General features: G+C 52.9%; 10 protein-coding genes across 10 annotated transcripts; 5 read left to right on the top strand and 5 right to left on the bottom strand.

Annotated features, from left to right (window-relative positions):
* Positions 1–692: 692 nt before the first annotated feature.
* On the top strand, positions 693–1820 carry A1O1_03517 (uncharacterized protein; the record flags this gene model as incomplete). The annotated part of the gene is made up of 1 exon (XM_007724420.1): positions 693–1820. One exon carries the CDS (start codon positions 693–695, stop codon positions 1818–1820), a length of 1128 nt encoding a protein of 375 aa, XP_007722610.1.
* Positions 1821–2919: 1099 nt separating this feature from the next.
* A1O1_03516 (uncharacterized protein) lies at positions 2920–6036 on the bottom strand (the record flags this gene model as incomplete). Its single annotated transcript, XM_007724419.1, has 1 exon — positions 2920–6036. One exon carries the CDS (start codon positions 6034–6036, stop codon positions 2920–2922), a length of 3117 nt encoding a protein of 1038 aa, XP_007722609.1.
* A 1821-nt stretch (positions 6037–7857) lies between these two features.
* Positions 7858–13986, bottom strand: A1O1_03515 (uncharacterized protein; the record flags this gene model as incomplete). The annotated part of the gene is made up of 1 exon (XM_007724418.1): positions 7858–13986. The coding sequence occupies one exon, from the start codon at positions 13984–13986 to the stop codon at positions 7858–7860; it is 6129 nt and encodes a 2042-aa protein (XP_007722608.1).
* Positions 13987–14669: 683 nt separating this feature from the next.
* A1O1_03514 (synaptobrevin like YKT6) lies at positions 14670–15329 on the top strand (the record flags this gene model as incomplete). The annotated part of the gene is made up of 2 exons (XM_007724417.1): positions 14670–14782; positions 14837–15329. 2 exons carry the CDS (start codon positions 14670–14672, stop codon positions 15327–15329), a joined length of 606 nt encoding a protein of 201 aa, XP_007722607.1.
* An 801-nt stretch (positions 15330–16130) lies between these two features.
* A1O1_03513 (uncharacterized protein) lies at positions 16131–16721 on the bottom strand (the record flags this gene model as incomplete). The annotated part of the gene is made up of 1 exon (XM_007724416.1): positions 16131–16721. The coding sequence occupies one exon, from the start codon at positions 16719–16721 to the stop codon at positions 16131–16133; it is 591 nt and encodes a 196-aa protein (XP_007722606.1).
* Positions 16722–17692: 971 nt separating this feature from the next.
* On the bottom strand, positions 17693–19121 carry A1O1_03512 (uncharacterized protein; the record flags this gene model as incomplete). The annotated part of the gene is made up of 3 exons (XM_007724415.1): positions 17693–18005; positions 18055–18955; positions 19010–19121. 3 exons carry the CDS (start codon positions 19119–19121, stop codon positions 17693–17695), a joined length of 1326 nt encoding a protein of 441 aa, XP_007722605.1.
* Positions 19122–19483: 362 nt separating this feature from the next.
* A1O1_03511 (methylated-DNA-protein-cysteine methyltransferase like protein) lies at positions 19484–19930 on the top strand (the record flags this gene model as incomplete). Its single annotated transcript, XM_007724414.1, has 1 exon — positions 19484–19930. The coding sequence occupies one exon, from the start codon at positions 19484–19486 to the stop codon at positions 19928–19930; it is 447 nt and encodes a 148-aa protein (XP_007722604.1).
* A 1648-nt stretch (positions 19931–21578) lies between these two features.
* On the top strand, positions 21579–22169 carry A1O1_03510 (uncharacterized protein; the record flags this gene model as incomplete). The annotated part of the gene is made up of 1 exon (XM_007724413.1): positions 21579–22169. One exon carries the CDS (start codon positions 21579–21581, stop codon positions 22167–22169), a length of 591 nt encoding a protein of 196 aa, XP_007722603.1.
* Positions 22170–22999: 830 nt separating this feature from the next.
* Positions 23000–24352, top strand: A1O1_03509 (uncharacterized protein; the record flags this gene model as incomplete). Its single annotated transcript, XM_007724412.1, has 3 exons — positions 23000–23329; positions 23378–24089; positions 24192–24352. The coding sequence occupies 3 exons, from the start codon at positions 23000–23002 to the stop codon at positions 24350–24352; spliced, it is 1203 nt and encodes a 400-aa protein (XP_007722602.1).
* A 239-nt stretch (positions 24353–24591) lies between these two features.
* Positions 24592–26976, bottom strand: A1O1_03508 (uncharacterized protein; the record flags this gene model as incomplete). The annotated part of the gene is made up of 2 exons (XM_007724411.1): positions 24592–26897; positions 26949–26976. The coding sequence occupies 2 exons, from the start codon at positions 26974–26976 to the stop codon at positions 24592–24594; spliced, it is 2334 nt and encodes a 777-aa protein (XP_007722601.1).
* Positions 26977–27215: the final 239 nt, after the last annotated feature.

Genomic DNA, 27215 nt, shown 5'->3' with positions numbered 1-27215 from the left:
TCTCCAACAATCGACTCTACCACTCTCCCATCCCACCCGCTACCATCCATAACCAATCATAGCCTGCCACCGTGGCAGAGCTGCAGCTACAGCCAATGTACACTCTCGCTGGCGTGCGAACCAGCTCGACCTCAGGGCTCTCATGCATAAGCTGGCATGAACGCTGCTGGCAAATGCAATGACAGCGGTCCAGCATGGCCAAGCGAGGCCTATGGTGAGCCTTTCTGATGACCTTCTTGGTGTGCAAAACTCTCGAAATCTGCCTTAGCCCAACGGCCGGCATGGAAGGCATCTAGCCTCGTGACCACCATCAACGAACATCCATGAGAGGTAGGATGCCCTCCTCGGGCTGTGAACAAGATTCTGTGTCTGCCTCCGTCTGTTCTCGTCTTCTCTCCTCCTTCGTCTTGTGTCGCAAACGGGCTGTCTCGTCTTGGAATTGATTCAACATCTTCCTTATCTTGACATACGCAGCCGTACTTTCAAAACATGATGTGCCACCCGGATCACATTTCAAGCGCCTTCATACCGCTCGACTACCACACTGCGTCCCACACCCTTCCATCACCAGACCAGACTCACCAGCATCAGGCTGTGACGGAACCCATGCACCAAAGTCATTGACACAGCCCTTTCATCCCATCCGCTCATCGTAGTAGCATCACTCCAATTCCACAACCCAATTCGCAACCATGGCTTTCCCCGCCGACGCTTCTGGTTTCGGACTATCAGGAGCTGGAGCAGAAGGGGCCGCAGCCGCAGCAGCAGCACCGCTCCCGCCACCGGAGCCAATCACGATCCCACAAGCCATCAACGACCTCCTCTTAATTCTGCTACAGGTCCGCCATCGGCTCAAGACGCTGATCGACTGGTACATCTACCCGGAGATCGTGCCGAACGAGATCCAAGCGTACGACCCACGACTGGTGATTCTACAATCGCGCCTCAAATCGCTCGCCACGTTATCCTACACGCAGCTGCCGTACCTGATCGACGACTCGGACGGTCTAGCAGCACAGTATCTGATGGGGATCGTCGGACAACTGCTCAACGCGATCCACGGGATCCAGAGCATCTTCGTGAACCACTACGACCGCGACCTCGAGGAGCGCCGCCCGTTCGCGAGCATCTGGGAGACGCTGAACTATCGCGAGGACCAGCTGAAACAGGTGCCGGGTCTGTCGCCCAGCAACCCGCGCCGGCTGCGGCCCGAAGACCTCCGCGCCAGCGACGGTACCAGCACGCACGAGCTGGGCCGGGCCTTCTGCCGCGGCGCCCTGCAGATCAGCAACAACCGCGACCGCGGCCGCATCTCGTTCGTCGACCGCAAGGACCTGGCCGGCGAGAAGTACGAGCAGCAGAAACTCAAGGCGTTCGGCGGCGCCTTTCTCCACTGGGAGTGTCGCGACGGCCAGTGTGCGTATCGAGTGCGCTATCATGTCGCCAGCAGCGTCACGTCCAACATCCACACCACGGACGAGATTCGCGAACATGACCGCCTCGCCGTGCAGTATCGCTCTTCGTTCCTGGCCAAGTCCCATCTCTACCTGCCTGCTGCTGTCGGTCATAAGCAGCAGCAGCAACAACAGAAAACGTCGCTCAAGTATGGCTGTGTTTTCTGTTTCGCTACTACTCGACATCATCAATTGGTCCGGGGTTACAGCGCGTTCGCCACAGCGCGTGACCTGATCGCACATATCGCTCTGGAACACCGCAACCCTCTGCCGCCGAGTCTGATGCTGCATCGATTTCTGGTCGCCGTGAATGGGAAGGCGCTTGATGATCGGAAAAGATGGGATTTGAATCTCCTCAAGGATTGAGGATAAAGGTCTGTCACAGGTGTAAAGTGTATGATGCCATATCCATATCAAGGCTCTTGTGGTGAACTGATGGCTCGACATTCAATGACCAGCAAACGCCGGGCTGTGAGTTGTTATCTATGAAGGCTACTAATATAGGGAGAAGGAGATGTCGGCCCCTAAGCGGTCTTTCGCAGTTTATCTCTGAGGAACGGGAGAAAAGGTCAGCCCCCAAGGGGTCTTCTAGAACTTGATCCTGAGGAATGGGGGAGTGGTTTGGCCTTGATCCTAGTATCGTCTCCTTCTTCAGGAGATCCTTTTGGGAAATCAACGCCGAAGATTGGCAAAGCATGTTGGGCCTGACCCATTCAAAGTACACTATCTCCGTCTCACTTTCCAAGAAGTCTTCCCATTCTCCCAATTAAATTTTTTTTAACAATCTCGCTCTGCAGCACAATGTTCATGGATATCAGACCTCACCATCTATTCAGATTCCAGAATGCATCCATAGCCCTGGGTTTGGGTCTTGTCTCTGGGTCTTGTCAAGGCTTGACACTATCTCGCAGGTCTTTTTCATGTTGTCTCTCCCTGCCAACGGGAAATTCCCCATCCTACATGATTCGAGACGATAGAAAACCTGTGCAGCGGGCCTACTACCCCCTTTCTATTTATCCCGTCTGTTCGTCCGTCGAGACGTCCTCTACCTAAAAGACAATATTAACACCTTAGAAGATATATGTTACAACGCAGCCAGATGATCTGACCGCCACATTTCTGCCGCTGGGTCCGTTATAAACCGATCAAAAGGACCAAGGTTAAATGTCATATGTCGGCCATCATCGTGTTAGCCATCCAAGCCATCCAAGGCCTTCCAGTCAGAGACGCCAGAGACGCCAGACAGCAGACGGCAGACACTATTGGCTCACCAGATCAGATCAAAACCAAGCGAGCCCCGTTCCCACGCCAGATGGAGCAGGAGTGTATGTACAATAAACCAAGACCTGCTCGCTCTTTAAGTACAAGCTGAATTTCCACACTCCCATATACATATCGCAACAAACAAACAAAGAAACCCAGACTTCGAACCTCGAACCTCATAAATGAAACAAAAGATCAAAAATCATACATCCTCCACGACCACGCCGACACTCAAGCCAGGCCGGTGTCCGCGCTGGGCCTGCACCACGACGGGGGAATATGCCTTCTTCTCCAGAATCTCCCACTTGCTTTTATCGATCATCTCCCACTTTCGAGTTTGCGGCGAAAGATCGTTGCTGTCGTCATCATCGTTGTCGTGAATGCGGGTCACGACGGGCGTTTCTCTTGATCGGTCCTTCTCTTTCTCTCGCTCTTTCTCCCTTTCTTTCTCTTTGGCTTTCTCCCTAATGGCCACCTGCTTCTCGATCTGCAGTCTGGCCCTCTCCTTCTCTCTCTCCCTTTCCCTCTGACGTTCCTTCTCCTTATCCGAGTCAGACTGTTCGCCGCGGATAAAAGACATGATTTTGTCCTTAGACACAGACCTAGACCCTGTGCGGCGGTGGCGATGACCCCCCATCATCGACGGCTTCGGTGGTTCTGACTCACTTCGCTTTTGTTGGTGCGAATGTCGTCGCTGTTGACGCGCGGCAGCCTCGGCGCGGCGAACACCAAGTTTGGGTCCAGGAACATGGACACGGGCGCTCTGTTTGCGAGACAAGGAAATGGTGCGGGCAACGGCCACTTCTGCTTTGATTGGTGCCGGTTGAGCGGAGCGAGGATTAGAACGTGAAGATGGCGGTGGCGGAACGGTCTTCTCAAGACCTCGGAGGGCCGAGGACGGCGACGATGCCTCAGCAGGCGGACGGGGAGGGCGTAGAGATGAAGGGAGAGTCGCGGATCGTTCCTTGTTTCCTGGCGTCGCAGCCTGTGGAGGATGGCTGACATTAAAGCTACTGTCGGTGTTGGTCCGGAGTGGTCTGGTGGGTGTGATACCCGCTTGCTCGATCTTGAAGACAGTGTTCTTTGCGGCATATTTCGACAGAGGGATGTATTTCGCATCCTTCGTCGGCACTGGCGGTGGCTTGTCATCGGCTGACGCTGGTGATGACGTCCCAGTGGGCGTATGTCGTAGACTGGGAGGACCTTGGGGAATGGTCGGCGAGTCGTCAATCGGTCGATCGACTCGTTTCGCAGCCGCAATCTGGGGAGATACGAGAGCCCTGATCTTCGCTTCGGGTTGAGTATGTGGCGGCACTGGTGTGGAGCTCGGCGTGACTGTGTATTCAGAGGCACTGTACTGTGAGAGATCCTCCCTGACTTCGGTAACGGGCGAAGGAATCAGCTGGCCGACTTCTTCCCGAGTAAGGTTTGCATGGCTCGTTAAAGGATCGGTCGATTGATTTCTGGCACTAGGCGACGACGTATCCGTCGATGGGGCGGCACCAGATGGTTCCTTGTGAGCAAAAATGCCAGGCCGAGGGGAGGCGAAGGTGATGGGGAGAATCCTCTCGGACTCGGCTGTGGCGGTGGGCGATGTGAGCAATTCAACCGCGGCAATGGCTTCATCGAAATATGCCGTGTTGACAGAGGTATGTTTGGTGGTGCCAGCCGAAATAACGGACAAGGTCGCTGATGGCATAGGTGGAGGAAGTGGCGTCGAGGGTTCGTCAACTTCGTCAGAGGGCGCATCTTCCGGGCGTCGAATCCGATATGTAGGACCGGCACGCTTTGATCGGGTTCGAGCCAAGTGTATGGCGGCCGACGCTGGCCTGGTCATGACAAACTGACCATCCTCAACCCCTTTTGAATCCCGAAAGGATTTGATGTCGAAGAAGATCTCGTCAACGGTAGTAGCAGACGAGAGGGATGATTGGAATGAATGAGTCGAACTCCATGGAGCCTCTCGGTCCGTCGAAGCCGTGTTATCCTCAGGACTGCTGACAATTTGCTCGTTAGAGATCCTTCCGTTGACGCCTGATTTAGTATCCACATGTTCACTGGATGATGTCCTTTTCAGGAGGTTGAGAGGTTTTGGCTTTGCCGCCGCGAAGTGATCTTGCATGGGAGACAGACGGGCCGGCGAGGTCATTGATCTTTTCAATTGAGATCTGCCACGGCCACCATTTTCCAAGGTCGCGCCGTGCCCAGGGTTCTTCACTGGCGTAGAAGATGTGGTGGGAAACAACGAATATTTGCAACCTGCTGGTGATCTCGCCCTCGTTGGTGTTGTTAAGAGTCTCGGTGGCATGAGGGGCGTCAGCGACTCGGTGGTTGAATGAGGCATGTAATTGTCTTTGTCTGGACCAGTCATGGGTGCAATGTCTTCAAAGGACTTCAGACTCCTCAGGGTCTTGCTCCGTCTGGCTAGCAGAGACGAAGAGCGGGTGGCGGCTGGTAGATTGCGGAACATGACACTAAACCGATCGAGAGGCTCCGTTGGGATCTCCAGTTCAAGTTTCGGCAAAGGAGGTCTCCTGTGCAGCTCACTTTGTATATTGGCATCGGTGGCTGTCGACGGCCTTGATATCATATCATCTCCCGACTTGATTCCCATCTTCTCAGGAACTTCAAGGTTCGCGGCTGGTTTCTTGTCGAGCGATGATGGAGTATCACCTTGACGTGAATCCGACTGTATTGGTTGTAGTTTATGCGCGTCCAGAATTCTACTCTGACTTGTCGGACTCTTATCCAGCATCACCAATCCGGTCGGCAACCCGATCGTTGGACCTGGAGGGACCTCATCCCGTCGAACCACAGCTTCCCGGGACTTGAACAGACTCCCCAGCTTCCTCCACTTCCTCGACTGCATTTGTGCTGATTTGTCGGGGGACGGATGGTTGTGTCGGAGGGTGGGATTGAGTTCCAGCGGGACGGATTCCATGCTAGGAGTACAAAAGGACTGAGGAGGATGGGACGGGCTGCCGAAGGCGAGGCCGATCAGACCATCGTCTGACCTTAACATGACATTGCTGACCTGCATAGGCATAGGTTTGTGGTTGTCAGATGTCTCTGGTCGGGTGGCAGGCACTGGAGCACGCTGCCTTCGCCTTCCTGTGGGCGCTCCGGCCGTTGTTGGACGGATGTCGACCGGCCTTGAGGTCACGACAGCTCGATTTCTGCCTGGACCGCTGAAGACGCTGGATGACTGTTCCTGGAAAGGAAAATCAAAGTCCTGCCTGTAGTTCGGCGCTGAGTATGAGTTGGAATGGTTGTGGGAAGCAGGATGTCTGTGCCGACGCGATAACCATTTGGTGGGCATGATTCAACATGGGGCGGGCCAGCCAACAACAAGAAAAATGGAAGGGGTGCCGAATTAAAAGGGTGGCAAATGAAGGACAAGAAAGCAAGCAGAATGGTGATAAGGAGTGAAACTTGAATCGCGAGGTCCATGGGTGAGAGAGTGAAACAGTTACAGGACGAACATGGCGGAACAGCCATGTGTATGTTCTGGCGGGAGCGTGAAAGGTCCAAGAAGGGCATGGAGGCTAGGGAACAGAGAGAGCATCCATGCTCGAAGCACAATGTGCAACAAAAATCAAACTCGATGCAACTGTGTGCTAACAGACGACCCCGAGGCGACATGACTTGCATGGGACCGGGTTGATGAGGCTCCTGAGATCTGGCATGGCTGTCAAGACGACCATATCAAGGAGAGTCGAATAGGCACTGGGCGTTCGACGATGACCAGCCACGAGGTCGGACCATTGTAGAAAAAGAGAAAGAACCCGAGCATGACTGAGACTAATCCTCGAACATTGTCATCAGTCAGAGAATGAAAAGGATGGGAACCGTCGAACAAGGGAACCGTTGCTGAAATCTGGAGAAGGGAGGTTTGGCTTAGCCACTCACCGGGCCAGATGTCTCCCAGGGTCGATGGCCTGGCGTGCTTCAGATTTCGTCTAGTCATTCGCGTGGCGTCCTCTCGCATCGCTGACATGGCTTCGAAATGTTCCGAGAGGATGACAACGTCAATGACGAAGAACGACCGACTTGACAGGGAGACAAAAGGAAAAATCTCGTCTTTGATGAGCTGCGGTTCTTCTGTTGCTTAACATCCATCACAACAGTCAGCTTGTTGATGAACGCAACAGTTCTCGACGGTGTTTCGTCGTTGCCGCCAGGAGTCAATCTCTTGCCTTGTCTTGCCTCTCTCATCGTGTGACCCTGTAATCTTATCATCCATGTCGACTTCGGAGCTTTCGGTCGACCCCTGAAACAAACCGGCCTGCAGACGCCACATCAAAGTCTGAACAGCTGTTGAGGGGCATTCTCTCGACTCTCTTGTGGTTGACGGAAGATTGACTTGACACCGTCCTGTCTATGTCTGGACGCTGACTGGACCACCAATCGGCCTACTTGAGGTATGAGAGGACGCCATCCTGAAGGGCGGCGAGGAATCGAATCGTCGGGGGCCGGTTTGGTTCTACGGGTGCAAATGACTGATTTAGGGGTCGGTTTTTTCATGGCGGGCTTACAGCTCGCGATTGGCAGGTTGGAATTCGGGGATCGTTTCGATCACCGTCGCTTCGTCTTCCCTTGAAGGACGAACCCGAGGATTTGCACGAAGATGTGGACTGAACACTGCAAGAGAGTGATGCTCCGGTGAGATGTAGTGGCTGCTGTCGTCTTGTGTGCCTGCGTCGTTGCCTGGTCATCCGTTGACTCGAGGTGCGTCGCCACTGCTTATTACTAGTAAGTAGAGCATGGATGATGGTATGGGAGATGCCGGCCACGAGGAAGATGTACCACTGACAGCAAAACAAATCGATCAACGTTGATGTTGCTACTCAGATAGTTCTGGGATAAAAGAAAAAGGTATGTTTTCCATCACTGTCAGCTCGCAGGGTGGTGGGCAGGCGCAGGCGCAGGCGCAGGTCAAGGAGGACGTCCAGACTTTGCTGCCTGCTCAATCTGTTACCAGCGAACGTACTCCTACTAGACACGACACGACTCGACTGGAATCCCATGAGACGGAAAAGGAACAGAAAAGCACGACTGCGTTTTGACGGATCATTCGTGCATTTCTTTCTACTCTGTCTGCTTCGTCCACTAAATCAGTCATGAAGTAAACCTCTGAGCTCTATGCTGCCTGCTTCATCTTCTTCTTCTCCAAACTCTCATCAACCTCGACTTGGACCGTGTCTACGGCTTTCGGCTTCGTAACCGGCACCCTGACATTGTCCAGTCGCCATTCCATCCCGGGATACGCATCGCTCATGACAACAATGTCCACTCCAACCTCTCCTGCCCCGACCACCGCAGATTGATCTGGACCACCGACATTGACAGTCTCCGACACTGGAATCTTGAGCTTGACATTGCTGACCTGTAACGCTCTACTCTGATGAGATGAACCCGCGCCTTGCCTCCTATTCTTGGTCGTAGTCCAATTGGCCCGCTTCAGCGCCAGGATATCAGACTGTCCACCCGCAGGAAGAACAAGGACAAAATAGCCCTCAGTCTGCGGCTTGGGGAACTTAGGCGCATAGATCCTCGCCTCCGGGTCGACGAGTCGATTCCCACGCTTCATGGTCAAATGTAGGACTTCCGTGTCTCCGTTGGCGGTCAGGGTGATGTCAGGCAGTGCATTGACAGCCTTGACGAATTGCGTGCGGACATTGGGCGATCTGAGTCCGAACACATTCAACAGCCCGTCTATCGTCTTCATTCCATGCCTGCTAGCCAGGACCGCGGTGGTGTTGAGGTCTTTGGGCACCTTACCCTCCAGCTTAGCGTCCAGGATCTCATGGATGCCCGGTAGGATGCTCAGGGGATAATCCTCGGGCCAGCGTGCGCTCTTGATGCATTGCAGCAGTCGGACCATCTGAACCACGGCGTCGAACTTGTTGAGTTCGGTCATGACGTCGATGCCGGCTTGAATGATACGGATGCCTTGATCCAGCACAGAAGTCTGGTCACCGACATAGTCGCTGATGGGAAGGTCAACTCGAGACATGAAGGCTTGAATGAGAAGGAACGCTTTCACGTGCGGATCCCAAAGCGGTAACCCGTCGAGCAGACCTGGTGTATCGAGGGGAAGGTTCTTGGCCAGCTCGGCATTGATCAGATCTTCGTTGTGTCGCACAGGAAGGTCGTCGAACTCGGTGGCAAGGCTGATCCAAGCCAACGCGTCCGCGAAGGTAGTGGTTGGCGCCTTGCGAGCCTTGGACAAGAATTTGCGGATGGTCAGGTGGCTGAGATAGTAGTATGACATGATCTTGCCAAACGGAGTGCTGTCGACATCCCCGTTGCTGTGCACAAGAACACATTCACTTTCGGCAAGGTCATCTAGCGACTTGTCCACCAGAGTCACCATGTAATCTGCAGCCTGTTGCCTTGCCTCGAGCTGGTTTTCTTTGTGCTCCTCGGCCGAAATCTCCAGACCATAGTAGGTGGGGTTCTTGTGTAGACGGCGGAAGAAGAACGTCCACGTCAGATAGTCCAACGCGTCTTGTTTCGTGGTGATGACGCCGGCAGATACTTCGGCGCCCAGATGGTTGTCCAGCACTTTGTGGAGAGAACTTTCGACAGGAAATCCAGTATGCAGAAAGTGCTTGTAGAACGCCTTCTTGGAATCCTGGGTGAAGATGCGAGCAATACCCGACGTGTCGAATTGTGGTCTTCCAGCTCGGCCCAGCATCTGCAGGACATCAGTCAGATCCATGTCCTTATAGCCCTCGATCTTGGCGTCGAAATATTGTGTGCCCTTGACCACGACGAGATGGGCCGGGAGATTGACTCCCCATGCTAGGGTCGAAGTGGCGACGAGGATCTGGATCTTGTTCGCCGCGAAGAGTTGTTCGGCCATGGTCCGATCAGATTCAACCAACCCAGCATGATGCAGACCAATACCGAAACTCAAGGCTTCCTTGAGCGCGGAGTCTTTGACAGCAGCGAGCGTATGTTGCAGGTCATCTTCCGAGTCGAAATGCAAAAATCTCCTGGGGTCTTCTTCCATACCACAAAAGTTGATCAAATCCTTAGCAGTCAGACGGGTCTGCCTTCTGGAAGCCACAAAGACAATGACGGGCTTTTCAGGGCTGTGATTCTTGATGGCCAGATACGTTGGTCGATTCATGCTCTGCATCAGAGGACAGAACCCACGCTGTTCAGGAAAACCGTCGATGTATATCTCCAACGGAACAGGTCGAACACTGTGACGGAAATTGAAGAGACCTTGATTGTTCCCAGGCTTCACCCCCAACCAATTGCCCAGGTCGGTGGCATTGGCACAGGCGGTGGACATTCCAACCAACCGAATCGAGCCCGCCTCGGCTTGGGTTGCAATGTAGTTCATTCGAGACACAATGATCTCCAGAATTGGTCCACGATCACCACCCAGAAGATGGATTTCGTCGATGATCACCAGGGAGACCTGTCGGACGTAAGATCTGGTCTGCCACGATCTGGAGATACCATCCCACTTTTCAGGCGTAGTGATGATAATATCCGCATCTCGGATCGTCCTAGTGTCCGGAGTGTTGTCACCCGTCAGCTCGACAAGCTTCAAGCCAAGGGGCAGAGCCAGTCGTTTGCGCCAGTCTTGGACTCTCTCCCGAACCAGGGCTTTCATCGGAGCAATATAGACCACTTTGCTTCCTGGGTGATCACGGAATGCCCACCACATTGCCAACTCGGCCGCCACGGTCTTGCCAGAACCAGTTGGTGAGCCCAGAAGGACATTGTTGGAGGTGTGGTAGAGAGTATGGAAGATCTGAGTTTGCATGGGGTTGAAGAACTGAAATCGTTGGCCATACAATTCCTCAAGCTGCGGATTCTTCAGAGCAGTGATAGGAAGTGGTTGCAGATCGAGCAGGTCAGTGTAAACGCTTTCAGTATCTGGGCGGATAAGGTGTTGGAAGGAAACTGGCTGAACCGTCTCTGCACCGACCCATCGGTCAGATATGACTCTAACATAGATCTGTGATGGTAGCGGGTCGGCCAAAGGTATCGTGAAATTGAGCTCATGGCTATCATGCATCTTTCGGCGACTGAGAATGAAGTACTCGTGATGATAAATTTCAGCCGTGTCCGAGTTTTCCACCCAAACCCAATACGACTCAGAGGTACCATGATGGCGGTCATTCCACACAAACTCCGGGTATAGATACAGTCTCATTCGGAGCACATCTCGGTTGAGCGGAGCTATTTCAGCCTCAACAGACAGAGTGGGAAAGTTGTCGAGAAGTTTCGATATCGTGTTGCCCATCTTATGGTTATGTACGAGACTTCCAATTTCGGCCGGCTCCATCTCCCGTAGACTCTCGATGTTTGAGGACGGGGTTTTCTCATCCAAGTTCTTCAGTACCGACAAAGGCAGATCGAATTGGTGAAAAGGATGTTGGAAAGGCCATATTTGCTTCTCAATGGCTTTACACATGGCGAGCAACACCTGACATTGGTAGCCCCAGCCGCGGTTGAGGGCAATCATAAACAATGCTCGACAGATTCTGGCCGCGTTTTGCGCGACGTATGCCAAATCCGAAGCGAGAGCAAAGTCCTCGAGCTTCGCTCTAGAGATGTGCGATTGGAGCAGAATATTGGTTTTGGCATGGTTCTCAATGACTCTCTGCTCTTTTTCGTCCTTTGAACCCTGAGTGGCAGGATTTCTTTCCTCTACCTCGCACGGCACGGATTCTTGACGCAATCGATGCAACTCCTGGGCTTCATTCTCTCTCGCTTGGATATTGTCAAACTCGCCGCTCATACTGATCATCTTCAAGACATCCGCCTCACTGGCCTGCGGTCGCATCATGGTATTGAAAACCTCGATACTGGTCTGCAGGACGTAGTACTGGCTGGCGATGCGGCCGACATCCTTGGCTCGAAGCTCGTCGGTGCGTTCGTTGAAAATGATCATTTGACTCCGGTGCAGAGTTCGGGCGGCTTCGACAATGAGTTTGCGTCGACGTTGGAAGAGTTGGGGATCGTCTTGATATTCGTTCCAGTCGATCCCATAGGCTTCTGGCTTTTGTCGCATTCGAACAAAAAGGTACGAGTAACCCAACCAGGTGACGCCCTCTTGCACGGAAGTTACGGTACCCAGACTGACCTCCGCGTTGAGGTTGTCGACCAGCTTCCGGGCGAATCTCGACTCTATGGGTCGCTGCTGGGTGACCGCAGATAGATAGTGCTGCAATTTGTCTTGTGTGGTGCAGATATACCCGATACCACTGTCCTGGAACTGAGGACGGCCTGCTCGACCGAAAATCTGCAGCACATCCAGGATGCCGAGATCAACAAACTTGCCGGCCTCGGCACTATACAGCTGAGTTCCTCTGATGATCACCGCAGCGGCTGGAAGGTTGACACCCCACGCCAGTGTGGCAGTACAACAAAGCACTCTGATAGCACCGTCGGCGAAGATTCTCTCGACGAAATTTCTATCGGATCGTGCCATACCAGCATTGTGGCAACCAAATCCTTTCGGAACGATGTCACGAAGCTCGCGTCCGCGTGTCGTTTTCAAGTCCGTCATGGCTCTGGAATATGCGGGATCGTCGGGACTGGGGACGAATAGCTCGACACAACCGTCGTCAACGGCCATGGTGTAGAGTGTTCGAGCGGCCAGGACCGTATCTTTTCTTGAATGGACAAAAACCATGACCTGTTTGTCTTCTTTGAGAAGCTCCTTGATCTTCTCGAAAGTCACATGGTCAAGATTCTCTCTTTGGGTCTTGCTTCCCACTTTGCCCTTGACACCAATGAAGTGCTGTTCAAGCGGGACGGGTCGAAAGGAAGCGTCAAAGTAGAACAAGCCGGCATTGAGATTGACCTTGAGGAATTTTGCGACGTCAACATAGTTAGGAAGGGTGGCGGACAAACCAACAATCCTGATCAATGACTGCGTACTCTCGACTTGTCGTTCAGTCCTTGCCACCAATGACTCAATGACCGCGCCGCGATCATCGTGCAGCATGTGCACTTCATCGATGATGAGAAGTCGAACCTTCTGTACCAGCTCAGTATCACCTGTGCTCTTTCGAGTCACAACATCCCATTTCTCAGGAGTGGTGACAATAATCTGAGTGGCGGCAATTTCACGCTTGGTGAGTTGCATGTCGCCCGTCAACTCTCGCACCTGAATGCCCAACCATGCCAGACGCTTGCCCAATTTTCCCGTCACTTCAGCTGCGAGAGCTTTCATTGGGGCGACGTATATGATTTTGAAATCGTCAGCCATGACTGTGAAGTCGGTAGCAGTGGGTTCTTCGATAGGGTTTGGAACGATGTTCTTGGAGATGGTTTGCAGGATGGTCAGCATGGCAGCATCTGTCTTACCAGCACCAGTCGGAGCACAGATCAACATGTTTTCTGAAGTTGTGTATGCTACTTGATAAAGCAGGCTCTGCATGCGGTTGAGACTCTTGTATCCCTTGAATGTTCGTTGGCAGAGGCCATCCATTTCGTCGATATTCACTAGTTTGCGGCCCGCAGCTAAAGTACCAACCTTTGCGGCCGGAATGGTGAATTCTTCGTACTTTGGATAGTCGTTCCTGGTGGTGCCCACAGGGAAACCGTACTTCTTTCCAGAGATATCGACCATATTTCCAGTTGCGGCCGTCTCAGACTTGTAAACATGAGGATATTTTCGTTCGGTGCGATCATAAGCAGGAAGAAGAGTCGCATGTTTATGTTCATGATCCTGTCGTTTTAAAGCGGCTTCCCGCTCCTGACGAGTCTCGAGCTCAGCAAATAGTCCATCCGTTTGATGGCTGGCGCCTGTAGGAGCAGCTAGGATCTCTTTGCGATGAGAAATGAGCTCGATGACAAAATCGAGGGCGTCGTATCCGACAATATCGGCAAGAGACATTTGTAGTTCGTCGTCGGAGCTGTCTGACGCGAGGAGAGCAACGATCTGTCCTTCGAGATCAGTAGCGTCAAGCCCAGATCTTGCGCGCGCAAATGTATCACATTTGCTGCGTAACCAGGATCTATTGAAAGAGCCATCAACGACATCCGAGGTCTTGAACCCGTTTACGGGCTCGTCGAAGACATCGCTAGCAGGACTCTCATCCACAGCACTTTCCACGTCCCAGATATCATCGTCCAGACCTTCACTCAAGTCCTCATCATCGAGATCAATGTCAGATCCGTACATCTGCGAGGCGTCGTTCAAGGGAGGCAATTTCAGGTCGGCGATGGCCTGCCTCATGGCAGCCACTTGAGACAACCATTGTGACTCGGACTGAAAAGCTGATTCCACCATGATGAGAAGTGCAAACCAAACAACCAATCGAGCAAGTCAAACAATCAGTCCTGGCCTGTGGTATAGACTGGCGGAGGCGGCGTGACTCCGAACTTGAAGTGAAAGTGGTGAAAACTCGACTATTGACTCGCACGATGCCTGGGCATAGGCGACGGAATCGACAGGCTAAAGAGGCAGGAAAGAATCTCGTTTGATGATCGTACAGTAAGTATTGAGGTAACAACAGCCTCACGGGCAGTTGCGTTTCCTGAGTCTTTCGTCTGTCAGAAAAGCAGACGTCCGGTCAGAAGAGACCAATAAAGACTCGGACTGTGAGAAACAAAGCAGCTTGATGAGAGGCCAGACTTGCGTCTCCAATTCCGACTGCGGACGTGACTTTGACTGCCACATGTGACGTCCTACTACGCTTCCAGGCACTACAATTGGATTCCATCTTCACCCCCGTCTCTAGATCAACAGCAACTCTGTCAATTCTTGCAGCCCTCCACATAAGACCTCTGGTACAAACCGACGACCAACGACTAGATTTCTGACCCCTCTTCGCCGCACAGTCAAGTCTCCTCTGCCTTGACCGACGACAACCTCCCCAGTCCATTGACCCCCCACACCGCCATCATGAAGATCTACTACATCGGAGTAAGCAAGAAGCACATCCTACATAGACTGATTCCCCTGTCGAGTCCATGATCGCACTGACACGACCACTCATTCAGATCCTCCGAAATGACCCCGTCCCCGCCGTCGAACTGGCTGTCGAACGCGACCTATCGTCCTTCTCACGCTTCACTCGAGACAGGTGTGTTCCGCGCAGTAGTCAGTAGTACTGGCGTTGCTAATGGCGTTGGCATAGCTATGGCGAGTTCATGACCATGTTCGCAAAGACAGTCGCCGAACGCACCCGGCCCGGCGTGCGGCAGGACATTGAAGAGAAGTCATACACATTCCACGCATACGGGTCAAGCCAGGGCGTGGCAGGCATCATCATCAGCGACGCCGAGTATCCTGCACTCGTGGCTCACCAAGTACTGTCCAAGATCATCGACGAGTTCACGTCGCAAAACCCACGGTCGAGCTACGCCAGCCCCGGCGTCACGAGCCGGCCGTTTCCCCAGCTCAAGGACTACCTGGTCAAATACCAGGACCCGCATCAAGCGGACAGCATCATGAAGGTGCAGCGAGAGTTGGACGAGACCAAGATCGTGTTGCACAAGACCATCGAGAGCGTGCTGGAACGGGGCGAGAAGATTGACAGTCTGGTGGCCAAGAGTGATGGGTTGAGCGCGCAGAGCAAGATGTTTTACCAGCAGGCCAAAAAGCAGAATTCTTGTTGTGTGGTCATGTAAGGCTTTATTCAAGTCGGTGCCACTGCCATGTTTGGGCTATTGATTTGTGTTTGAGAGCGGACTTCAGCAGGCGGGTACTAGTACGAGTGGTCGAGAATGGCGGGATATCAGAATCACCGGACACGACATTATCATATGCAGAGACATGGAGGTATAGCCATGAGCAAGCACCTAGAGAGAGGAAGTTCCAGTGCGCATAATGGGACTCAGCAGCGACTCTACGTCGATCCCTGGGACAAGCTGTTTCAGACATGTCAGGGTATACCGTGCGAAGCAGGGCGCTGACCGGCACTGTTCCATCCCATGCGAAGCAAATGCTTGTATGTTGAAGTCGAGTTATGCGGGGCCAAAGATCAGGAGTCGAGGCGTTGGTTTACAGAGTACAGCGCAGAGAACAGAGAACAGAGAACAGACACATGGGTCCGCACAGTTCCTTGCCAGCCAGACACTGCATTTTCCATCAAACTTGCACCCAATCCAGGACCACACTCCCAGGATAAAGTATTCATGTTCCATTCCGGTAGTATCTATCCAGATACGTATCTTACATACTAGGAGTATCTACAGCAGGTCAAACCCCCTCCATGTTCCCAGTACAGAGTAGTCCGCAAACCAACCCTTTCCCCCCTGCATATCGAAGCCAACCTCGTCATCCATCCATCCGTTTATTGCCCATGCTCCAACCACCATGTCAATCGATCACGGCAGTACCAGTACCAGTATCGCAACCCCAGATCCATTGCTGGAATTCCAGTCCCACCGCCATATCTATCCATCTATCTGTCTTTGTTTTTCACGCACTCAATTCCTCCCAGCAAGTTTCGCCAACTTCTCCCCGTCAACCCTCATCCCAACCCACTCCTCCATCCTCGTGGCCCCAATCACCTCACTCACATAGAAGTCAATACTCGGCTTGTTCCACTTCAACACGCTCCAATCGAGCCGCTTGCACCCGAGCCGCAAACACTCGCGCGCCAGCGCCTGGATGAGGGCCTTCCCGAACCCCGTGCCGCGGTACTGTGGCCGGACAAACAGATCTTCCAGATAGATTCCCGGGGCGGCCGTCCAGGTGCTGTAGTTGTGGAAGTAGAGTGCCATTCCGGCCACCGCTGGTGATGATTCTTCTGTTGATTGTTGTGGTTGTTGTACAGTACCAGCACTACCACTATTGTTGGGCACAATAAGCAATGTCTTCGCATAGCCTGGAGTGAACCCCGTCTCGCTCTCTGGATCAGGAAACGATAAAGTCTTGAGCAACGATTCCTCGGTCGCCAGGACCTCGTGGAGGGCTTTTTCGTAGTCTGCCAGTTCTTGGATCATTTGGAGGATGGTGGGGACGTCGGATTGTCGCGCGTAGCGGATGGTGTAGGTTGGAGTGGTGATTTCGGCCATGATTGATGGAATTGAGATTCTTTCTTTTCTTTTCCTCTTCCTTTTCGATTTTTTCTCTCTTCTTGCTGGGAAGAGTTCAAACCACTGAGAGGGATTGTGGAGAAAGATATTTAAAGAGGGAAGAGAGTCAACCTGAGTCGAGTCGAGATAAGTCAAGACCGTACTCTGTATATGAGGCCACAAGTGTTGTGATGGAAAGTGGAGAATCACTATATTATAGTATAGTATAATAGTCTGGAGATCTTGTAGCCTTGCACGAAGAAGAAAGGAAGGTCAGATCTGGAGTTTAAGTTATTCAGACGTCGAGAAAGTGAAGTGGATATAGAAAAATCAGATGAGGTACAGTATGGAAGAAGAGACATGGGTCTATTATAGCACTGGCAGTCAAAGCATAAGCAGAAATTTAACATCTATTACGTACAGACCGAAGGTATTGCTGGAAAAAAGTGAATGCTTTTGGGTGGTACGTACACGTACTTGACCATGTCAGTTTTCAATTGTGGAGGTGATGAAGGGCGTAGAAAGTACATTGACAATTCAATATAGGTCCAAGAAGAGTATAGGTTAGGTAGTAAGGTAGTATAGACTATGGATACAGTTACAGAGAACCTTGTTGCCACTGCAATGGTGGATCGATATCCATTATTCAAACAAGTATACAGGTACCTGGTGTTTACAGAGAGATGGAATGATCGGATGGAGATGACCGCTTGAAAGATTTCAAAGATTTCACATCAGAGAATGAATCCAGTTCAAGTTTACAGAGTACAGCCTCGACAGAGAGGGTCAGTTCGCAATCGAACATGTCCATGTATCCAGACTTTTGCTTTTGTTTTCATTTCTTATATACAAGACTCATGACATCTGCAGTATTGGCCAAGTCTCCCATCCCAACACCATGCTATCCAGTGTCCAGCCAACCCCAATCATTGACGCCGTCAATTGTAAACTTGCCACCAACATCATCGTCATCACGCAAGAACCCTCTTCTCCGGGCTGCGACTCCGTGCTCGATGTTCCTTGCTCGGACTTCGCTGGTATTCGAGCTGTTGCTGACCGGCATAACCCTGATCCGTGTGCCAGCCCACGTAAGGCTGACCGTATGGCGTCCCGGGAGGCAAAGCAAAATGACCCATTTGTCCGTCCTGCGGTCCTGGATGCATGTATGAGCCTGAAGGTGGTCGGTACATGCCCGCGTGGTGCTGCTCTTGTTGTCGTCGGTATAGCGTGAATGTCGCGTTGTTGACGACCAACCCAACCACGACCAACGTAATGGTGAAAATCCTGTCGGCCTGTTAGCGTCTACGCCATGGGAAAACATGGTCGTACTTACATTGTCTTCAAGCTGATCGGCTCCACGAAACTATTGAAGATCTCTGCAAAGGTATGCGCACTCAATCTTGCCCGCTTCACCGCGCTGGGATCCCGATTCATACATAACTCCCAGTTGCTGCAGATGCTCTCGAGAGCGGGCAGTCGGGTGTCGGCGCCACATCGATTCTCGACATAGTTCTTGGAACATATTGCCATCTCGGCCAGCACTTCGGCCATTGCGTCGTCACTGGCACGGTCCACATCGGCGCGGATGGTGGCGTAGAAGGACCAAAACATGTAGAGACATCCTCCGAGAATGGCGGCATTGAAGAAGACCTGTAGATACTTGGCTATGATGGAAGGCGCATCAGGATATGTGTGAATGAACGTGAACAGACCCGTAATCCAGCCCACTTCTTCGACTTGAGGTCCTTTCGGCTTGGATGGGCTGGGGGGAGTATCGTCTTCGCTGTCGTCGGTCTGGTCTACTTTGCCCAAGACCAATTGTTTGTCAAACTTTTGTGCTCGTCGGCGTTTCTTCTGGATGCGCCGGGCAATGGCGTCGCTATGAGGCTTTCGGATCTCTCCTCGTCCTGGGCTCGCCGCAAACCTGCCGTAGAGACCGAACAACGAGCTTCGTTTGTTCTCTGCCTTTCGGGGACTGCTTTTAAATTCAATCGGGAGGGGTTTGGCGTCGGGCGTATCGTCGTTATCCGTCTGATCGAGTGGGGAGGAGTTCTCTGGTCCAGAAGAAAAATCGATGTCGAACGGCTTGCGAGGAGTGGTGAACGAAGGCGCGCGGAAAGGTGATGCCGGCGAGGGAGAGGCGGGAGGATTGGAAAAGAAGAAAGGTTGGTTGTTGGGTTCGCGCAAGGCGGGAAGGGCAGGTTTCTTGGGAGAATCGTATTCGCTGTGTGTACCTGGTGCCAGTTAGAATAGACAGCCTCGCACGCGAAGGCAGACCGTAGACATACGCTTCTTCGCTTGTGCATCCATGATGTGTTTATGGAAAGGAGAGGTGGGATCCATAGGGCCGTGGCCTTGCCATTCAAAATCCATGGGGCTTTCTGTGCCGCGAAATGCCATGGTTCCAGGAAGAGGAATCGAAGGACAGGTAAAAAAGACACTGGCAAGGTTTGAACGTCGAACCCTGGTCTGGCCAGATGAAGATGGAGGACTCCCAAGGGCCAGAATTGAGAGTCGCCCAGGAAAAATAAACAATGCACTTTTGGCGGGAGGCCTGCCCGACAACGCCCGTGGCCCCTGCACTGCTTTGTAACTTAGGCGGCTAGGGTCTCTTAGGGAGGCTCTAAGCCCCGGATTTCGGATTTGATTCCCCGGGTGCCTCTGAAGAGTGATTTCGATCTTTTCAGGTTCAAGTTTCTTCTGCGACACCTGCTCCGTCTCCCATACCTGTGTTTCACGCACTACCTAATGCACAATACAATATGCCACGAGAGCAATCAGAAGAGGCCCAATGGTGGTTTGAAGCAGTCTACTCTGCCGTCCAACAGATCCCCCATGGTAAATGCACCAGTTATGGTCATGTCGCCTTACTACTGGGCTTCCCTCGTCGAGCTCGTCAAGTCGGAGTTTGTCTCAAGCATTTGCCGACCTTCGACCCTGCCGCTCCCGAGCAATTCTTCTTTCACGACCAGAACGTCCCATGGCAACGGGTGGTCAATTCTAAAGGGGGAATTAGTCCACGTGGGGACAATGGGGCTGCAGCGACCCGACAAGCTGAGAAACTACGAGCGGAAGGGGTGGACGTGAACGATGCCAGAGGGATTGAAGAAATGACTGTTGACTTTGGAAGATATGGTTGGTTTCCTCAAAGGCTTCCTGGAGAAGAGAGTGAAGATGGCGACGAGGCTGAGGGAACAGATGCCGGCTGAGCTGGTCTCTTACTATGCCGTGAATAGCCAATTCCTTTGAACGACCTTTCCTCTACGAAGTACGCATGTTCGATTCATTTGGGCTGGAAATGGTTACCAATGTCACCGGTATGGCGGTCCATGATCTTGTTATCCGAGACGGCTCGACGGCCACGCTTGGAGATGGGTGCACGGAGTGCCGGCCTGACTGGTTCATGAGTGAGGGCACTTGGGCATGAGGCCTCCGCGACCAATGCAGCTTATTCGAGTCACCAGTTAACACGGGGCCTTTGTCCACGAAACGATGACAGACCGTGAGTCATGGGTGGCACAAAGACTCGGTCAAACCAAGCAACATGGGTGTACAGAACGTCATGAGGAGGAGAGAGACTGGACCTTGGGGTGCAGGTATTTTTGGCAAGGCTGCGAACAAGTGGTTTACTGAAGCTTGGAAGATGGTGGCCTAGTGAGCCTAGGTCTGTGGTCCCTTGATGACGCGCAAGATGAGAACGAGGACAGTGATCGGGGCATACTAGGTAGTAAGTGACCTTCGAGATGTTGGCTGCATGCGGACTGAACGCGTGTGAAGCTACGAGTGGCATTTCAAGCAGACGTAGGTACTCATGTACGTACCTGAAAGTGGCTGAATGCGGTTCATCACAAGGCCAGCCTGAGCACAGCCGACCATCAGGATATGAGGTCACGTTCTCTACATGGAAAGGAGCAACAGCAACATCTTGAAGCAGAAGACATCAACACAATACACTGATGGAACAAAGCAAGGCACGATGCTGGCCAGGCTGTGTGTACTACGTAACCACAGTACCGTTTCTGTTGCTCTTATCGTCAAGCCTGAGCCCCGTGGCCCGAGGCTAAGGCTGCCTAATCGTGTAATCTCCCCATCGGCTTAATTACGTGTTGTTTCAATCTCATCTCGTCCCCGTTTCGTGCCTATCGCACCCATTAATAACTGCTGCACTGCATCTGGCGCTCTCGTAGCGTGGGTGATGCCGCAGCCGTGACTCAAGCGTGCAGCCAATCCTCATCCTGTTCCTTGCCGTGTGCCAGTGCCTAACATCAGCTTCTCACTCACACTGCCATGGCAGGCGCCTCCATCCTCCATCCTCCATCCTGCCTGCGCCCCTCGATCATCATCTCCCCCTCCTGCTCCTCGCTCTCCTCCACACTAAGGTACGTACTAGTAGACAACCTTAACTCTGATAGCGATGTTTGGTCCCGCGACCCATAAACATCCATATCAGTACCAGTACTATCAAGATCCAGTATCATCTCCCGACTGAATCACGTACCCCTCGAATCCGCGGCCACATGCGCGTGTGACTCGACCCAGTCATTCAAGTCCCTCGATTGACCAGCTATATACAACGACTAACCAAGCCTACCTGTTCCTTTCTCCTTCTGTCTCCCACTCTTTGAGTTGGTGGTCTCCTCTCTTTGTCTGGGACCAACCCACCTGCCACCAATTACACTTGCCTCAGTACCTGTCTGTCTTTGTTGTTTCACCTTACAACACCCTCTCTCCTGATCCGAACGCGTCATTCTCCTAGACCTAGCACCAGCTCCCGAAGCTCCCAGTTCCATCACCACTATAGCTTCCTTCCCAATCGTGCAATCGACCTCCTTCGACCTATACCTAATGTCTTCTACCATGTCGACCTATAACTCCAACGATCTCCGCAGCGCAGCCAAACCATACCAACGAGAGAAGAACCATAATACCAAATGGGCACGAGGAGCCTGTGCTGAACACTGCCATCAACACGAATACCCCGTCAGCGGCTGCCACAAATGCATTGGCCGGCCAAATCGTCGAGACCTGGATCGACGAGTGGGCCGGGGAGTTGCACGACATAGGCATAGCACCCAGAACAAGCTCAGCGGCCAGGCTGCAACTCTTGCACGCAAGGCTTTCCGCAATGAAGTCGGCGATGCATTTGACGGACCTCTGGCGAATGTCTCGGACACTTCGGAGGAAGAAGATGTCGTTGACGCGTGTACTGCTCCCGTCCCTGCCGAGGCCGACTTCATGTACAGCTATGACGCCCAAGCCGGTCCTCGCAATGGCGTCGACATCTTGAGCCATGCCATCACCCAGGCCGTGCAACGCTTCGAGAACAAGGAAACCGAGAACCTCGTCAACAAAGAATACGATGTCGTCGATGGCAAGGAAATGGCCGAACTCTCCACCGATGAGGACGAGCTGGACTTTGAGATGATTGACCACTCTCACTTGAACTGAGCAACAGGCTGCCCCTCTTTTCCGTTCTCTACACTGTCAGTTCCCGTTATTGGTTGTTCTACTCGCATCTTTTAATCTACCACCGCAGTACGGAGACTGCATTCATACAGAGTGGAGTGGTGTTATTTCCATTCATCAATATACCCAAGAACTCATTAGGGAAGCGGGAACCACAATGAGGAATCATGAAACCACCATTAGAAATGGTCATGGGAACCGGCGCTTCTTGAGGATATGAAGGACCTTGGAGAGGTGGACCCCGGTTATCATCACGGGTGTCCTTGACTTGACTTTGCTGGCGTTGATGGATTAGGGTATCGCAGACACGGAGCTGGCATAGGTATATGCTGGTACAGAGTAGTTATGATTGTACAATCGATGCCTCGACCGGCATTATCACTGATACAAACTGCATGAGACGGCACCGTGTCTCAGAACCGAGTCTTGTAGCATGTGACGCGTGCAGTGGGGGACTCGAACGCCTGTCAACAATGACGACTGCCAAGTGATGCTACTAGACTGCCGACAAACTGGCGACAAACTGTGCAAACGCGACAAACATTTCTCAAGAACTTGTCAGTGGGAAACTGAACTTTGAGCACTCGACACATCTCGATCGCATCAACTGTGAAGCACTACAACTCTACCGTACGAACGAGATTCAACCTACCGCCTCTGCCGTCTAGTCCATGTCTCGGTATTGACCGATCACCGACCCAGATGTCATGTGAATAGAAGGACAACCCTCTCAGCGACGGTCTTACGACCAACTTGAACGACCGTTCTCACCACTGCAGTCCTGATTCCATTCCATTTATTTCGTTGCAAACATGCCGAACTCCAATCTCGCCGCCTATCTCGCAAAGAACTACCTCACCGCGTCGACCCCTTCTTCCCGTCCAGACGCAGACGCAGACGCAGCCGCAGACTTTGCAGACTCGACACGCCCGAAGAAGAAGCGGAAGAAGACGAACAAAGACGTCGGCGCCGGCGGCCTCATCATCGCAGACGACGACGAAGATCTGTCTCTTTCCGTACAACACGGTGATGGCGACGATGCCAACGATGTCCCGGTCTTCGAAACAGGCGTCAGGTCGGCCGAGTTCCGCAAGAAGAAGAGCGGAAGTGGTTGGAAAGTAGTGTCCGCTCCCACTCCTGAAGTGGCCGACACTACAATTGAGACTTCAAAGTCCCAACTAGACCACAAGACTACTGCTACGACACGACAAGGACACTCTCATGCACATGCACATGCACATGCACATACGCGCACCGGTTCTGACGCCGAAGCAGCCGCCGAAGCAGACCGCATCCTCGCCGAAGCCGAAGAAGAAGCAACCTTCCGTCGCCGCGCACTTGAAGACGAAGACGCCCCCGCCGTAGTAGACGGGATTGATGACGAAACCGGGGTCGGGAGATCTTCTCATCCTCATCCTCATGTTCCGGTGATGGCAATGGCGTCTGGAGTCCGAGCAGGCCTACAAACGGCCGCAGACACAGCAGCCCTGATGGAACGTGAGAAAGAAAAAGAACGAGAAGAACAAGAACAACGTCAACTGCGCAAGAAATCCAAACACTCCAGACATAAAGAGACACCGGAAGAAGAAGAAACAATCTATCGCGATGCCACGGGCCGTCGTATCGATATTAGCATGAAACGCGCCGAGGCGCGGGCGGCGGAACAAGAGAAGCTCCGCGCAGAACGGAAGGCGCGCGAAGAGGCCATGGGCGACGTGCAGCGGCGCGAGAAGGAGGCGCGGAAACAGCAGCTCGAAGAGGCCAAGTTCATGACCCTCGCCAGGGGCGCGGATGATGAGGAAATGAACGATATGTTGCGCAAGCAGAGACGGTGGGATGATCCCATGGCCGGATATATTGCGCAAAGGGAAGCCGAGGAAGAAGAAGAAACAGAAAAAGGAGGTCAATTGGCGACGACGACGAAACATTCGTCAAGATCCAAGGGCAAGGAGAAACAAATGGCAATTGGTGCCACGACCAAGACCAAGACCAAGGCATCAAAAGTCTATACAGGCCACGCCCCGCCGAATCGCTACGGTATAGCACCCGGGTGGAGGTGGGATGGCGTCGATCGCAGCACCGGGTTCGAGAAGGAATGGTTCCAGGCTCGCTCGAAGAGTGCTAGGGTCGAGGAATTGAAGTATCAATGGCAGATGGATGAATAAAGATAGTCTATCAGGGAAAGAAAACAGAAAAGGAAAAAGAAGAAAAGGGTAGGATGTTGGATTCTTTGTATGGGATTGAGAGTACCAGGCAACCCTGTGGCCAATGTGGTCAACATGACTCTCGAAATGTCTGCAAGACACATACATTCCCGAGACCGGGTGAAGAGGCTTCTTGATGACAATCTCGAACTATATGATGTTCTCTTTACTTCCTACATGCTCTCTCCTCTCCTGTGATTTCAATACGGCACTAAGTTGACCTCCCAATCATGGTCATCTGCCGGAGCGACTCGTGCAACAACCACTCTGAACCGCCCGACCATCTCGGCATTAGGCCAGCCGTCTTGTCCACGATGCACGGTTTCGAGATGCTGCATGAAACTGGCGACATTGCCGAAAATCGGGGTGGGCGACGCCGTCGTGGTCAGCATTGAAGTCTCTTCTCCTCTTCCTTTTCCTTTACCCAACCCGTGCCCATTTGGGTTGAAAAGTCCATTACTTCCGCCACTACTGACCATCTTGATCGCCGTGTTGGCCGTATGTCCTGATCTGACACTACCACTGCGACTGGCGATTGACCGTCCATTCGCACCGGCACTACCACTGCACGTCGAAAGCGCGTCGCCCGCATCCAACCAGCCCCGACTCTTCCCCTCCGCACAGCAGAAGATACAGCCGAAACTGCCAAAAGCACCTTCCCGCCCCAGCGCCGTGTTGCTGGGGACCATGGCCTTCAATGTGACGTGGCATCGGGCCAGAAAGGCCCATCGATACCGGACACCGCCGCCTTGGGAGGTGCGGACTTTGGGATCGAACGATCGTTCCGCTTTGCCCTTTTTCTTCCCCTCGCGCACCACAATGGTCTCGTGGATGGGTCCTTCGAAATTGCACTTCTCGCATTTCCACGACGTGGTCATCCCCACCAACCCGGCTGGACGGTTCACCAGACTGAACGCCTTCCGCTCCAGGCCCGCTTGCAGACGAAACGCACCTTTACAGAACCCCAGCAGGTTTTTGTCGGTCGGTAGGGTCACGGGCCCAGTAGTGATGATGGAAAGGGTGACCGATGGCGTGGACGAAGCTTCTGTATGTGTGGATGTGGTTCGCGTGTATGAACTCATGGATGTGGGTGGAAGATGTCGTGAAGCGGTTGATGCATGATGCTGATGTTGATGTGATGGAGGCTGAGGCAGAGGGTACAGTGGAGGGCCGCTAATTTCGTGGTGGACCGAGTCAACTGGAATCGGGGCGGCATGGGATGGTCGGCTGTCAAACTGTCGTGAGGGAGGCTGTTGGACATCCTTCTCCAGACGGACCGGATGGTTGTAAAGTTCGTGGAGGTGATGCATTCTTTTGGATGCATTCAGTGAGTCCGATCGGGGTTGTGGTCGAGGTGGTCTGCTGTTTTCCTGTAGATACCGTACGTGTTCGTAGGGCGCATGACTGATGGCTTGAGCCCTCTGAGAATACGAAGTTGAAGAAGCAGGAGCAGACGGATGCTGCTCTGATGTCGAAGGATGATACATATCGTAGATTGTACTGTGGCTATACTGTCGCCCATCTGTCCGAATAGTGTGTTCGTGTTCATCATAATCGTCGGGACCGAATCGATCTCGCGACTTTCGACTTCGATGACCGCTTGAGGCTCGTGAGATGTCCGGAGATGAGTACGCATGACTGCTTCTGCCCGAAGACCCGAAATATTCTCGTTCTGCTTGTTTGCCAATGGGGGCGGGGTGACCCGGTTGAGGAAACAGTAGCAGAATATTGTCCTCTGGCGCAAGTGCTTGGGATGACCTCCGCCGCAAACTCCGTGCATCCGTATCGTTAATCCTGTGCACAGCACTTGACGGCACCTCGATCTGGAGCCCGGCGGTCGGGCGGGACAATGGAATACGCTCGCATTTGTCCCGCTCGCATTTGTCCTGTAAGCCCTCGGAGTTCATCGATATCTTTCCATCTACAAGCGGTGGATGTCCCGGTGGTGAAACGGCCAGATTGCCGAACTGTTCCACGCTCGGATCTGGAGTTCGAGGGGTTGGAAAGGCTGCCGACGATTGGGTACTCCGACTACTGGAATATCCCAGCGACGGAGATGATGGCGGCATCAGACTCGCACGAGAGCCATAGGGTATGTTTTGAGGATAATACGCTTGAACTTTCGCTGCGTCGGAAAGACGTTGAGACAACTGCCCGAGACAGACACTGGCATTGACGCGACAGTCATCCGAGGCTGTCCGGACGGTGTTGAAGTCAAGATCCATCTCGTCCATATACACATTCCTCAGGGTGACGATGAGGGTCATTTGCAGATTGATCAGGACATCTTTCATCTGCTCCCGGGCTTGTATATCCCCACAGGCATATGATTCTCCGAAGCGCTTCAGGTCATGCTCGTAGTGGCCACGGACAATGGCAGGCCCAAGGGTGAGGGATTCCAATAGCTCCCGAGTAGGATCTTCGGGAAGGCATGCGCCGCTTCCCCTTTCTCTTTGGTCGTGAATGCGCCGTACCAGCTTGGAGGCATCTTCGAATGCTGCGATCACTGTAGACGTTGGTTAGACAACGACCTTCACCGCGGAGGGCACTCACGTACCAGCCCGCACAAGAGTCGATATGTCCATCTCAGCCTGCTGCTGACGGTGGATACTCGAGTAGACTGCTGTACTGGTCAATCTGGAGGGTAGGGGCGCATATCCTCATTCAGGCAGACAACGCTCAATCAAAACGGATGCGATCACAGATAGATGAAAGAATGATAGCATATGGGAAAAGGGGCCATCGTAGAGACAGAAGAGAAATCATATGTCATGGCTTCGATCAGCCCCAGGTCCAACAGGAGGCTCAGAAGGCATCCGTTGGC

This window comes from Capronia coronata (genome assembly GCF_000585585.1).
Source record: "Capronia coronata CBS 617.96 chromosome Unknown acBCG-supercont1.3, whole genome shotgun sequence".
Classification (NCBI taxonomy): Eukaryota; Fungi; Ascomycota; class Eurotiomycetes; order Chaetothyriales; family Herpotrichiellaceae; genus Capronia; species Capronia coronata.
Note: the sequence above shows the minus strand (reverse complement) of the source record. Positions and strands in the feature narration are given on the sequence as shown.